At 38.8% G+C, this 14,520-nt stretch overlaps 1 protein-coding gene across 1 annotated transcript; it reads right to left on the bottom strand.

The window, feature by feature from the left end:
* Positions 1–808: 808 nt before the first annotated feature.
* Positions 809–13,228, bottom strand: LOC145421760 (acyl-coenzyme A thioesterase 1-like). The gene is made up of 4 exons (XM_080292481.1): positions 13,056–13,228; positions 3,825–4,286; positions 2,829–3,013; positions 809–2,475 (listed from the first exon to the last, which is right to left on the bottom strand). The coding sequence occupies exons 2-4, from the start codon at positions 4,279–4,281 to the stop codon at positions 1,867–1,869; spliced, it is 1,251 nt and encodes a 416-aa protein (XP_080148607.1). The 5' UTR covers positions 4,282–4,286; positions 13,056–13,228; the 3' UTR covers positions 809–1,866.
* Positions 13,229–14,520: the final 1,292 nt, after the last annotated feature.

Consider the following 14,520-nt stretch of genomic DNA (forward strand, 5'->3'; position numbering starts at 1 on the left):
TAGACACACATTTACTTGTCCATATTAAACCTGAAGCATAGGCCCTTTCTCTTGTTTGTACTTGTGTTCTCGTGTACTCGTGATACGTCATCAGTCGGAGACCAAGTACTGTTCCAATTCAAAGTATGCATCAAGCCGAGAACGCGAAAAAGTCCCGGATGTGTTCTCGCTCCGCCTGTTTTATCGATAAATGAACGTTTTCTTTAAATTATTTGAATATATATGAGTGCCTGTGTATAAATACACAAACAATACACATATGCTTTCAATTGTGTAATTTAAGTGATCTAGGTAGCTCTGTTTTGGAAGTTCAGTTAACGCTAGAAATGTGTTTTGGAGTTTCTACGTCCTTTAGAATTTGTACGTGCTTTTTGGAGTTTGTACGGGCTTTATCTCTAGGGGCCACTGTATATATTTATATATAAACATACATAAATAAAACCACTTTTTTTTTTTTACATTAGTAATTCCTTTTGTGCATAATTTTATATTGTTGTTAATAATAAATTAATTAAAGCAACAAAACAACCTGAAGAGCCGAAAGAGCCGTCTCTTTTTAGTGAGCCGAGCTGAAAGAGCCGGTTCTCTAAAAAGAGCCGGAATTCCCATCACTAATTCTTAGGACTTAGCTTCTGTGTCAGGTCCCACAGGTTCACCTGAACCTTTACCACTTGTCCCGCCCCAAAGCAGAAAAGAGTGTTTTGGACTGGCTTGTTAGTCTAGCAACCAAAGACAATACAGAGTTGAGATGACTGACATTAGATTGGTAAACAAATAAGGTGAACCTATAAAACAGTCATAAATTCAATTATGTTTAATTCTTGAGTTTAATAAACAGATAATGTCTGTTAGCAGTTAATCTGTCATTACAGTTAAATGCTGAAGCAGGAATACATTTGTTTAACACTCACAAATGTAGGACTTAGTCATTTCTACTTTAATTTCTCCATTTTCTACCTATTAAAGGATGACAAAATCGCATTTGGAGTCTGCTGTAGTTGATAGTGGTGCAAATACTTTCACAACCACAAGTCAAAGGTTTTTACACTTAATTTGTCTTGTTTTTCAATACATCAGTATTTTAAAATACATTGTTATTTATCATAAAAAAGAGCAGCATTGATGAGTAATGTGCTAGTTTTCTGTGGTGCCATTTTCATCCTTGTACTACTGTGGTAGTGAAATATACTTTAGAAATGTGCTATAATAATGCAGTTCTTTAACTTGGAGTTGGTCTTGTATGGTTTAACCTTTTTTTCCTGTGTGTTCGCATTTGTATTGTAACATTTATTCTGTAGCGATATCTCCCAGGTGGCGTCTTTGGTCTCCTTCCTTGCTGTTTTCTGGTAGTGACCTCACCCAGATAGCTGTAGGATGGTCACTCACAAGCTGAACACAAATATTTCTTTTAATCTTTGCTGCCATTGTATTAAACTTGATTTATGAATTTATGTATTCAGTCAACACAAATTCCAAGCAGGTAAAAAGCTTTGGAGCTCAGCAGCAGTCAGAAGAGCTTGATGAGGTGAGGAAGAAGTTACTGCCTCTGTCAGTGCGCCCCAGGGTGGCTGTGGCTACAGTGTAGCTTGCCATCACCAGTGTGTGAATGTGTGTGTGAATGGGCGAATGACTGGATGTATAAAGCGCTTTGGGGTCCTTGGGGACTAGAAAAGCGCTATACAAATACAGGCCATTTACTGTTGTCCTGGAGTAACTGTAACCCACATAATTCCCTGAGGAATTATTAAAGTATTCTGATATTAAAATCAAACATGAAATGCATTCAAAGACAGAACAGAAAATATTCACAAGCAAATAAAATAATATATTCAATAGTTGTTTTTTGTTTTATCTTTCAAATCCTGTTTATAAATTGGCTTTAGCCTGTGCAGCATCACAACTCAGGTGAGTTCTAAAGAACTCCTCTATCTTCTTCCACAGGTGGATCTCTGCTGCTGCGTGGGCCCTGGGCTCCCCTCCCCACACCACTGAGAAGCTAAGCATCCCATGGAAAGCAGAGGAACAGAAGGGTCCATAGGGTGGCTCCAGCAAATGTCCAGCTCCAGGATAAAAAACAGTCTCAAAGTTCTCCTTCCCACGACGCTTCAGTCTCTCCACCATCTGGTCCATGTAGGCCTTGCTGTCCCAGTTGAGGTCATCCTCTGCAGCCACAAAGAGAAACTGGCTCTTGGCTCGTTCAATGGGGACGAGGCTTCCTTTGTTCTTCTCTTCCAGGGGATCTTCAGTAGCATACTTGATAAGGTTTGCTCCAGACTTGGTTGTAATCACCTTGCTGAAGTCAAACATTAAGGGTGAGAGGATCTGCTGTTTCTTGTAGTAGAGGGGAGTGCCCACACTGGCACTGGTGCCATTGATCCAAACTAAGGCCTCCACACCGGGCACGAATGCAGCAAGAGAGAGCGCGATATCTGTTCCCTTTGATCTTGATATTATGCCGACTCCTTTACTGCCCGCCTGTGAAATAACACACAGAGCTCAGAAACCGGCAATTCCAAAGTATTAAAAGTTGTGACCTGCTGGGCATTTAAACTGGAACAGTTTAAAGAAAAAAATGGGTGTTCTGGCACATAACTCGTAACTACACATAACTAGGACTCCCTAAAGCAGTGTCTCACTTTTTGCCAAGCAATTCTTCAAACCTGACTGATTTTTAACCAGTTCACTGCATTTCACAGACTACGCATGCAATCATTCCCCCCCCCCAAAAAAAAAACAAAAACATTTGCTTCACATTCGGTCTGAACACACAGTTACATGGGTTCTTGTAAAGTTACGCTGCTAGCTTAAGTGTCACCCACTGGACCCACCTTGGGGTGGTGGCGTAAGAAATCCACGGCTTCTTTAAAGGGGTCCAGATGTATCTCTTTCATATTTTGTCTGTCACTGAACACAGCAATCGTGAGGACCAAAAACCCTTTGTTGGCCAACAAACAGGCTCTTTTCTCAGACATGAAGGTGCCCAGATCCAGCACAGCAGGGAACGGACCTTCTCCTAGAACACAGACAACAAAAGTTTCATGTAAGTAGGTTATAATCATGCATAATGTGCAACTTTAACCTAAAGCCCTACAATAAAAGATCCATATTCAACACTTCATCTATGTTTTCCAGTTTAAATATGAATTAAAATGTTTTTCACTCATGTATCGTGATTTTGGTGTAAGTTTCATCATATAGTTTCATTACAGCCCAATTAGTGCTGTATTTTATGATCTCAGAGGTGTTAAACACATTTTTTTTATATTTAAGGATACTTTTAAATAACTTCCCAAAGTAGTACAATAAGTACTTCTACAAAGGATACAGCTGTGCAAATATGATTACAGCTAATCTGACAAGCCACCCCCTCCTCTGTCCTCCAGATGCATTTTAGGAACTGAGACATCTTTTAAGACATCTGTTATTAATCTCTGTCTCTCTTCCACAACATGTCTTCTATCCTGTCTTCCTTCTCTCACCCCAGATGGCCCCGCCCCTCCCTGAGCCTGGTTCTGCGGGAGGTTTCTTCCTGTTAAAAGGCAGTTTTTCCTTCCCACTGTCGCCAAAGTTCTTGCTCATAGGGGGTCATTTGATTGTTGGGTTATTCTTTGTATGTATTATTGTAGGGTCTGCCTTACAATATAAATACTTTGAGGCGACTGTTGTTGTGATTTGGCGCTATATAAATAAAATTGAATTGAAATTGAATCAAGAAAAGTGATGTACCCTTTGCAGAAAATATACCTTCGCCACCTGTTAAAAAAAAAAAGGGGGCCCACTGTAATGATAGTGAATACTTCTAAGTGGAAAACCACATACTGTACCTGGGGGTGTAAACAAGACTCCTCGTATGTTCCCCTCTTTGACTGGGTCCCGACTGACCCCGTCTCCCATCAAAAACCTCTCGTTTGTCTCTTCTGCCAGTATCCTGCCATCCGCCTCCTGCTCATGCACAGAAAACTTCACCACGTGAGGGTTCAGAGCTTTGTTCTTGAAGAAGTACTTGTGCAAAGTGTCTGCCTTCAGTGACTGCAGCAGACCCATGGGCTGCACTCCAACGTAGCTCCCGTTGAGTGAGGGGTCTCGGTTCAGGTCGACCTCTCCGCCATCATCTGCCCTGTAAGTGGCTGAAGAGCTGAACACCACTTCTCTCTCGTCGGTCGATGTGGCTCTGATTGTGACCACCTGCCTTGACCGCAGCCCGGCCACTTTCAGCTGAACGGGCTCATCAAACAGACACCTGGTGCTCGGCAGCAGCCTCAGCCTGACTTGGGAGGACATCTTTTCTGAAAGATCAAAGACTGAACTCCATGAATGTTCAATATTTGGACAAATGGGTCATTGCAAGGAAAATAAAAAAGAAACATTCTTGGAATGCTTCCCACTCGACACCATCAGAATCAGATCTTTTTTTTTTTAACTTCAATATATTTGAGGACGCAATGCTACATACTATGTAGATTACTGGAGTTACAGACCAGAAAGTATACAGTGTTAGGTCAAAATGTGGCACTTTTTAATGTCCCAGCATTTTTTAAATCTCACAACTTTTTAACCACATGAAATTTTAAAGGCTGAAAATTACATTTCAGCTTTGTTACAAACAGCAACCTATTTAATTTTAATTCAGCTGTCTACTGGGATATATCAAAATTTTCAGTAGTAAAACTTCATAAATTTAATGCCAATGATGCAGAGAAAAAGAAACAAGCAATAATACACTGGGTATTTTTCCTGCTCTGATCAGTCACTGGAGAAAACTCTCACAGGTGCATTTTGATGACCTTTCACATAGTTACTGGATGTGAAAGGTCATTTTTTCCCTACATTCTAGTGTCCAAAGTAATTTTCTAAAGCAGGGATTCCCAAAGTGTGGGCTGGGGCCCTCTGGTGGGCTGTAAAGATACTGCAGGTGGACCACAGTATTAACAGAAATTCGGTTTGGAATTACTCGGAAGTATGTGTAGTTACATGTTCATACAAGTTAATTTACTTATATAAAAAGTGAATTCGAACTGGTAGTACGAGGTGGTTAGTTTGTGATATTATTCATTACTGTGACCTTAATTTTCTGCTCATGTATTTAAATTTGTATCCCTGTGGCAGGCGGGGTCACACACTGGCCTTAACATTATGCATATGATTGGGTAACAATAGCAAATTATAGCCTGAGTTGTTTATGTTTGTTTTGTTTTCAAGGAAACATATACATTTCTTTTGTATTTTAATTAGAGGGAGGATTTCAGATTGGGTGGGCCCCGCTAGGTTTTCTTTTTTTAAGAGAAAACGGAAGTTGTTGTTGGGGACTGAAAGTTAATGACACACTGAAATCCCTAAAGTTTATGGAATTTTGGTTAATTGTATGGATTAAACAAATGACACTAATGGCTCTTGGCTCTGGAGTAATCGCTGAAATTACTCCAGAGATCTAAAGCGTATCTTATATGAATATTTCCCATAATGCTGAAATGCCAAGTGTATCATATTTAATACATTAGTTTTTATGACTTTTTTGAGACTTCCACATTATTAGTGTGAATTTTCCCCCTGAGAAATCTGAAGAAATTGCACAATAAAATTTCAAGCAATAAATTGCACAAAAATGCCAGCTGAAGTAAAAAAAATAAAAAAATAAATTAAATTAAGACTCATACATGCACATTGATATTTAATTTTTTTTATGGGTCTAAAGTTAAAAAAATACCTGTGTCAAAAAGATGAACCATTTTGTAGTTATTTCATGGTTCAGGCTTTACAGGGTTAAAAACGAGTTCAACTGTTGTTTCATTCTTTTATTCTGAAGCACATTTGAATTCATGGGATTAATTTCTTCTTTTCTTATGTATGTGTACTTTTGATATTTGTTTTGTTTTCTGTTCATTATTAATCATACTGTCTGTGTAAAACACCAGCTTCTAATCTAGGCATGGGGATATCTTTAGAGTCCTGCATATGCAAACCATGCATATGTCACAGAGGGACAACACAACAATAAACAAGGGGAGACTGAGACAACATGAAGACAATATAGATACAGTATAATGAGACGGGGGAAGTTAGCTCAACACAAAACACATTACATATCCATTACCAAAATAAAACAGGAAATGTGACACAACATGAATCCATCCATCTTCTTCTGCTTATGTAATCCAGGGTCACAGCGAGAACATAGATCATTTGACAAAATGAGCTCTTAAGACACCGAGACCATGACAGCTGTATATAGATTCAAGGACTCAAGAGATTTTTCAAATTAGCAAAGAAAAAAAATATATCAACATTTTTCTGGAAATGTATGTTTCCATTAAAATAGTAAATGGCCTGTATTTGTATAGCGCTTTACTAGTCCCTAAGGACCCCAAAGCGCTTTACACAACCAGTCATCCACCCATTCACATTCACACACCGGTAATGGCAAACTACATCGTAGCCACAGCCACCCTGGGGCGCACTTCGTAATCCATTTAAAAATTCATCTTAAGTCACTGTCTGCTTATTCAGAAAAGTCCTGTTTAATTTTTTATAGGAGATGTACTCCAGAGAAGCTCCTCACTGTACAGGTGAGACGCTCGTGACTGACTCGCAACACAAAAGCTGCCAAAATAAGTGAAAAGCAAGGATTCTGGTATCTTACTGCCCCTGAGGATTTTTATCCCTTTCCAAATTTATTTAACAACACAAATTCAAAACAGCTGATTATTCAGCTTCATTATATGACATAAACCCTGTATTCTCTCTCCCCTTGAGCTTTTCTCTCTTAACTGTCACCAGATTTTTGTTATCTTGTCCACACAAACAGTTTTATTTGAATGTAGTTTGCAATTTTTCTTGCACAGAATTTATGCAGATAAAGTTATCACATCATTCCACCAAATGTTACAGTTTATGGCAATAAGACATGGAAGAAAAGCACAAAACTGCATAAAAGGTCAACCTAAACCTCCAGACATTTGAACACTTTTACTAATTTGTAATCCATGATCATTTCTGCACTAACATCTGAATGTGAAATAAAGCTTCACTCTGCTGATCTGTTACTTACAATCATCTAAAAGCCTTTATGTCCCATTAATTTATTTTACTTGTGATGTGACAGATGGACGGTGGGAGTATGTAAATAATCATAACAACAGCAAAAATGTACTGACAAGGTGAAAGTGAGGGTCTAGAATCTAGTTATAGTTCAATCACTATATCAAGCTAAATGAAAAGGCTTTAAGCTGAATTCATACTGATGTAGATGTAAACTTTACATAAACTGATTTTTGTGCTCTGAGGCTGAAAAGTATGCCAAAAACTGCCATTCTTTTAACGGGCACCTGAGGCTATATCCAAAGAAGTGAGTAACTCTCAGCAGTAGGAATACACTTGTTTACAGCTTGGACCAAAGCCGTTTTTTGTATCTATGGCTAATTTTCTACTTGTAACAGCTTCATGCAGGGTGGAATTTTATATAACTTACCCATTTAAATTGTGTGCAAGTGGATGTAGCCACATTTAGTGACAGGTGCGTGGAAACTAGGTCAGTACTGTTTTAGTGGGCCTCACCGAAATTGACCTCTCAGCCACGTAACTGGGTAAGTTTTGTATTATTTAAAAATGCAAATCATCAGCTAGTCCAAGAACTTTGTGCTCCAATTCTAGTGTGTGATGTTCAAGTATTTAGTTTGTTACACCAATATATTGTATTGATATAGTTTGCTTACCAAGCTTGGAAGCATTGGGTGATAACTACATCCTCTTGCTAACGCACTGCTTACACCAGGCTGTTTTTCTGTTTGTTTGTTTTTCATTGTTATTTTTAAGTATGAGTGATAGAGTGAAATAACATGTTTTAATTCAAGTTTATTATTTATTACATCAACGCTAAAAAGAGTTTAGTATTGATTGCTTAACTACAAAGGATTGGAAACAAATCTTTCATCCATTCTGTTTGGGAAATCTATCCATTCATTTACTTCCACTTACCTAATTCCGGGTCACAGGGGGCGGGGGGAGCCTATGCCACCTGTCATAGGGAAAGCTGGGTTCCACCATGGACAGGTTGCCAATCTCTCACAGGGCAACACATCCATTCACACTCACATTCACACCTACAGTCAATTTAGCATGACTAATTAACCTAATTGCATGCATGTTTTTGGGCTGTCCAAAGAAGCCAGAAAGGCAAAGAACATGCACACACAAACTGGGTTGAGACTCAGAACCTTGTTGCTTTGATATTCAGTACAAATCACTGGTCCACTCTGCTTGACACTCAGGAAGCTTTAGGTTTTAAATGTGGTGCCTAAAGTTAGATATTTGGGTCACATCATGACTGATCTCTGCAATGATGATGTGCAGCACCACTGCTGCACAGTATATGCACAAGCAAATATGCAAGTCTTTAAATTCTACATGTGTACAGATGATGTTAAAAGCTCCTTTTAGATGGCTTTTTTAATTGTACTCCATCTTAAACCACAATTATGGCACAAAAATAAAAGAAAAAAGCTTTAGGATGTTGCTCAAGCTTGTGCAAGTGCAACACTAAATGTGTATTGTTTTAAGTTTTGATTGAGTAGTGTTAGTTTGTTCTTTTCCTTTGTTTGATGACTTCATTTACTTTTGTTTGAGCAACCAAAAAAAAGTCAAGTGGATTTCATAATGGTTTTGAACACACTAACAATAAAAAGCCCATTTAAGCCTCTCAGAAAATTCCTAATAGAACATCTCAGCTTTTCATTAGTTATCTATTGTTTTACAGAGTTTTTCAAATCCTGCAGGAGGCATTACTCTCAAAACAGAAATAGTAACACCCATGATGTTAACCTATTGCTCCCTCTTGATGCAGTGTAACCACTGCACTGTTAAGCCAGGGGGCTTTTTTTTTTTAAATCTACATAAATATACACGGTACGGTATCATATACCAAACATTAAATGTATTTTTTTTCCTAAAAACTATGAAAATACAGATTTCCATGCAGTAGTGTTGCAACACAGAATCTGACATGATGTCTATGCCTATTCAGGCCTCACTGGGAACAATGTAAAGCACAAAATGTGTGGGATAAACATGTAATTGTTATACTTTTACCAGAAACGTGGAAATCTTTGATCATCTGTTTTCAAAAGCAGGCCAACACGTTCGCTGTCTGCATGTTGGCAAGAGCCCGAGGACCACTGCCAAACACAAGGGCCGCAGAGGGATTTGAATAAATGTTTCTACAATCACTGTTTCCTCGTGTCCTTTTTAGATGAATTAAAAGGAGATGATATGGTGGCTCTGCTTGTTTTGGATGCACTGTGCAAGGAATGAGACAAAGACTAAAGAAAAGCGCTCTTGCGTAAATCAAAAGTTGTTTGACTTTGGAGACCAACTTTTTCCTTTGTGTGTTGATAAAATCAAGAACTACACAAAAAGTGTACAAGAACTAAGGAATTTTCTACACCAGTCATTGCAGTTAATCAAATCGCAATCACTATTGCTAGGATTTAGTTTCCCGTGAAAGCTCCAAGAGCAAGGCAGCTCTCAGATTGTGGTTTTTGATTGTTTTGCCAGTTTCATAAAAAAATTATAGTATGAGACATGTGCTACAGATATATATATATAAAAAAATTATTTACTGACCTCTTACAGCTACAATCAATAAGATTTATTAATAACATAATGTAGGGTGCGATCGTGGCTCAAGAGTTCGTCTTGTAATCGGAAGGTTGCCGGTTTGAGCCCCGGCTCCGACAGTCTTGGTCGTTGTGTCCTTGGGAAGACACTTCACCCGTTGCCTACTGGTGGTGGTCAGAGGGCCCGGTGGCGCCTGTGTCCGGCAGCCTCGCCTCTGTCAGTGCGCCCCAGGGCAGCTGTGGCTACAATGTAGCTTGCCATCACCAGTGTGTGAATGTGTGTGTGAATGGGTGAATGACTGAATGTAGTGTAAAGTGCTTTGGGGTCCATAGGGACTAAGTAAAGCACTATACAAATACAGACCATTTACCATTATGTTTAGAAACAGAGTGGACCTTTCAAATTATTTCACACATTTCCTCTAGGTTCAAATTTGTAGCTCTTTCTCAAAAAATTTGAGTGATTTCATTATTGTAAACCCAGTAAATGTGCTTTTAAAGTGCACAATAAAACACTGGATAATATCTCATTATGGCTTCCAGATGGACTAAATAAATAAAAAGAAGCTTGCAGCTAGCAGCATGAAATAGTGAAGAAAGGGGAGCCGATATCATGTGATGCATTATTGAGCAAAGTGTAAGAATAGTCTAAGAAGAATTTTGGCTTTCAAGTTTTCTTCAACTGACTTTAAAACAGTCTTTGTCTCTGTCCTTTGTTACTAAAGTCCTAAAGATACAACACAGTCTTAAAAATAAATACATCTGCACCACATGGGACAGAGATCTTGGCTCCTCTTGTCAGCAGCCTGCTAAGATAATTACACGGTGCAGACTACATGAACATGGCCTAATAATACACAGTGCAGACATGGCAGGCTTGTAATGTTCACCAGATCAGCAGCTTGGCCCAAAACCATTCTCGTTCTTACTGTTTTTTAATCAGTTGGAAGAAAAAGGTGAACACCTGAAACAGACAGTATTATTTGTAATTGTTACTGTACGGGGGACTTCTTGAAGAAAGAAATCAGCTGCTAATCTGACCGAAAGCTTGTTTGTGTCAATGAAACTTTGAACTTTATAAGCTGATCTTTTAAACTATTCACTGAATTCTCAGCGTCACAAATTACCAACATGATGTTAACAACAATCCAAGGGAGAGCAGCAGCTCCAGTCCTTCATTAAATACCACAAGCGATTAGATGATGAGAGAGAAACTACAGGAAAAGGAAACTCCATCCACAGGTGGACCCACAAGGAAGCGTCACAGAAGAATGAAAGGGACAGAAGGACTGAGAGAGAGTGAGTGAGAGGGAAAAAAAACAGGGAAAATCCCAAAAAGTTATTGTTAGAGGCCAAAAACCAGGGGTATTAATATCCAGGTAAAATACCCCAGCTTGCTCCAGATCCTTTAAATCACCTTCAATTAATTCAGTGAGATTTTTTAGGTGTAACTGATTTTGCAGAAATGGAAATGTTTTCCAAATTCAATGTTTTTTAATGTGACATAAACAAAAGTACAAATGTTGGACTAGAGTAGGATTAACCTCTTCAAATCTTATGTTATTTAGTTCCATTTAGTTTGATTAAATCTTCTTTAAATAGCACCAAAACAATACAATTATTCAGCAAAGAATTCAACCCCAGCAGTTTTTATGGGTTGTTTTGAGTTAACTCTAGTATTCAGTGAGGTTTCACGGAGTCCTGAAAACTTCACCCCTGATAAAGTCTTTTGGAGCATCATGACCTGCCTCCTGTCTGTTTTGGCTCCACAATGGGCCACAACAAACAGCTCACCATTAACAACAGCAAGTTAATGTCAAGTGGACATTGGATAGTGTTCAGAACCCAGCCTTAACTTCTCTGATCACCTATTCTGCTTGTCTCTAAAGCCTGTATGTTTTATACCTTGTACTTGTGAAATACTTTTAACATCTCAGTTACAGTTCTGGTATCTGCTGGTATCTGCATGCAGTTTAAATTTGAATGGCTATACACAAATGAATTAATCATCATTTACTCATAAACACAGAAGCATAAAGTCAATCTCAAGTTCCCACAGAACATACATCCCTTAGTGCAGGTATAATGCCTTTCAAAGGCCAGAAGCTGACGTGAGCTCCACTGAGCTGAAATGACAGAAAGGGAGCAGTCAGATACAGAAACACAAAGAACAGGAGAGATAGAGAAGGAGCTTTTCAACAATGCTGCTTAATAAATCAAACAGGCAGATGAAGGTTCTGCAGTCTTCATGAACTCCCTGCACTGTAGCAAGCATGTTATCTCCCATCTCAGAGGTGAAAAATGAGGTTGAGGTAGTTACTAGTACGTCAGGTTTTGTTCCCCGCTTCCCATTTCTTGTTTAAATTCCTCTTCCGCTCTGCCAAAGTTGCTTTGAGGTGATTAGTTTGGTTGAGTTTTATGGTGAGTTATTATATTTTTTCAAGACTTTAGTGTAATGTTTCCCAAAACTCTGTTCACTTAACAGTAATCTCCAACACTCGGTCTTCCTCCCACAGTCCAGCACCATGCAGGTTGGGATAGATGGTGCTCTAAATTCGTTGTAGATGTGATTCTGTTTCTTTCTGTGTGGGAGCACTAGCCAGAGCACGACTGTTTATTTAGAGGCTTATACTGCCATCTTGTGGCAGTAGTGAAGACTGTGTGCAGAGAAGACTGTGTGCAGAGAGCCACGACAAACTCGAGCGCTTATCAAAACAGGAAGTTATCACTAATCCCTTCACAATAAGAGCCTGAACTGCAAACAAACGCAGAGCTGCTCGGTACCGATTATAGCCCCCCAACCCCCCTTCCCCTCTCTCTCTTCCTCTCCACTGCATGGCTTTGGAAAATGTGAATGCGTGCACAAAATTCAGACTTTTAATTGTATTTTCTTAAGTTCTAAAGCTTTATCTGCAATCATACTACATCAAAGTAATTAAGTAATAGAAAAACAACTAAATTAAAACTGAACAGTTAAACAAAAAATTCAATGTTTTTCATTGTCTACAGTACCTTAGAAATTTCAGTATGTGTTTTTTTATGTAGAAAAAAGGAAACTGCTTGAAGATAATAATAATAATGATGGATTGGATTTATGTAGCGCTTTTCAAGGCACCCAATGCCACTATTCATTCACTCTCGCATTCTCACTGGTGGAGGCAAGCTACGGTTGTAGCCAGCCACAGCTGCCCTGGGGCAGACTGACAGAAGCGAGGCCGCCTACTGGTGTTGGCCCCTCTGGCCAACACCACAGATACGCTTCCCAACCCCCTGAGCCACGGTCGCCGTAATAACAACCTTTTGTTTAATAAATGCTGAAAAGCCTGGGAAATCGCACATTGACTACAATGAGACTACAATATGACTACAATAAGATTATAACACAGTATCCAACATCAGGATTTAAGGGCAGAACCAGAAATAGAAGAAAATTTTAGAAGTACTTACAAGAAGCATTAACAGAAGCTTGCCGGAAAATAAACAAAAAGTTGTTGGAGAGTCCAGGGCTTTTTCCAGAAACCACGTTAACAAAAGATGCGGAATTTGTTAATCGTGAGATGAGGGAAATTCCACGTTTTGTGTTATACATAGAGGGCTACCTAAATGGCTGGCAGGTTTTCTTCAACACACCTTAAGTTTTTGTTTGACTCCTCCCCTCATGCTGCATCTGTCTGAAACTGTTCCTCATTTCCACATTTATGTAATCATCAAAGCACATAGTGATTTGAAAATTGCAGCTTTTCTGGTATTAAGAGATGACCACCTTACTACTTAGTAACATATTCAATAGAACATGTTGGATTTGTTGGAGGTAGTTACCAGTATGTCAGGTTTTGTTCCCGGCTTCCTGTTTAATTCGTCTTCTTGCCAAAGTTACTTTGAGGTGACTAGCTTTGTTGAGTTTTATGGTCAGTTATAATATTTTTATATATATATATATTTTTTTTATAAAACAGGCCCTGGGACAAAGGGGGTAAGGTCAAGAACTGGTCCAGGATCACACAACAAACACTCAATAATAGATCACAGATAAAAGACCACCCCCACAGGACTACTGGTAGTGGCCATGTCCTTTCCCCAACATATATATTCATTTCACCTAGTAATAACCTCCAACAGGTGCTCTCCAGGTACTCTATCTTCCTCCCACAGCGAAGCAACATGAAGTTTGGGATAGATGGTGCTCTAAATTGGTTGTAGATGTGATTCTGTGTCTTTTTGTGCTTTAATATCAGGAATTATTTTGTCTAATTAAATATTGACTGGCAGCTTTTCTGGGGTGTACCCTGCCTCTCTCTAAATGTCGGACAGGATAGGCTCCAGCCCCCTTAATTATTGGGTAAGTGTTAAGTGAATTGGATAAGTGGTTAAGAAAAATTTAGGGATATTTTGGCTGGGGATCGTAAGCATATTTATAAACTGAAGGAGTACGTTTAATATTAATAATATAAATGTACTACATTTGACAGATGTACAGATAAGAGCTAGAAGCTCCATTAACAGAAAAAGAATTAACCATGTAATATTTCTTATACCAAACAATATAGTGCCAGGGCTGGATGGCTTCCCGGCTGAGTTCTATAAGCTTTTCTGGGATATGCTCAGCCCAATATATTTAAAATGTATCCAAGGAATAAAACAAACTGGTATTATTCCCTGTGATTTAAACACAGCTGCTATCACAGTTCTTCTTAAACCTTGCAGGGATCCCACTGTCACATGTAGTTATTGATCACTCTCACTAATTAATACAGATATGAAAATTATAACCAAGGCAGTAACAATCAGAATTGAGAAAGTCATCTCATCCATAATTCACCTGGATCAAACTGGTTTTATCAAACACAGACACTCCCCAAACAATACACCTAGACTTTTGGATTTAACGGCTTCAACAGGAAGCCGTTAGGAA

The sequence above is a fragment of the Astatotilapia calliptera genome, chromosome 18 (assembly GCF_964374335.1).
Source record: "Astatotilapia calliptera chromosome 18, fAstCal68.1, whole genome shotgun sequence".
NCBI classification, from domain to species: domain Eukaryota; kingdom Metazoa; phylum Chordata; class Actinopteri; order Cichliformes; family Cichlidae; genus Astatotilapia; species Astatotilapia calliptera.

Excerpts from the sequence above, each read along its gene's own strand:
- LOC145421760 (XM_080292481.1), bottom strand. The coding sequence starts at position 4,281 with ATGTCCTCCCAAGTCAGGCTGAGGCTGCTGCCGAGCACCAGGTGTCTG. Across the intron at positions 3,014-3,824 it reads AGTCTTGTTTACACCCCCAG|GAGAAGGTCCGTTCCCTGCT; the intron begins GTACAGTATGTG and ends TCTGTGTTCTAG. Across the intron at positions 2,476-2,828 it reads TCTTACGCCACCACCCCAAG|GCGGGCAGTAAAGGAGTCGG; the intron begins GTGGGTCCAGTG and ends GTTATTTCACAG.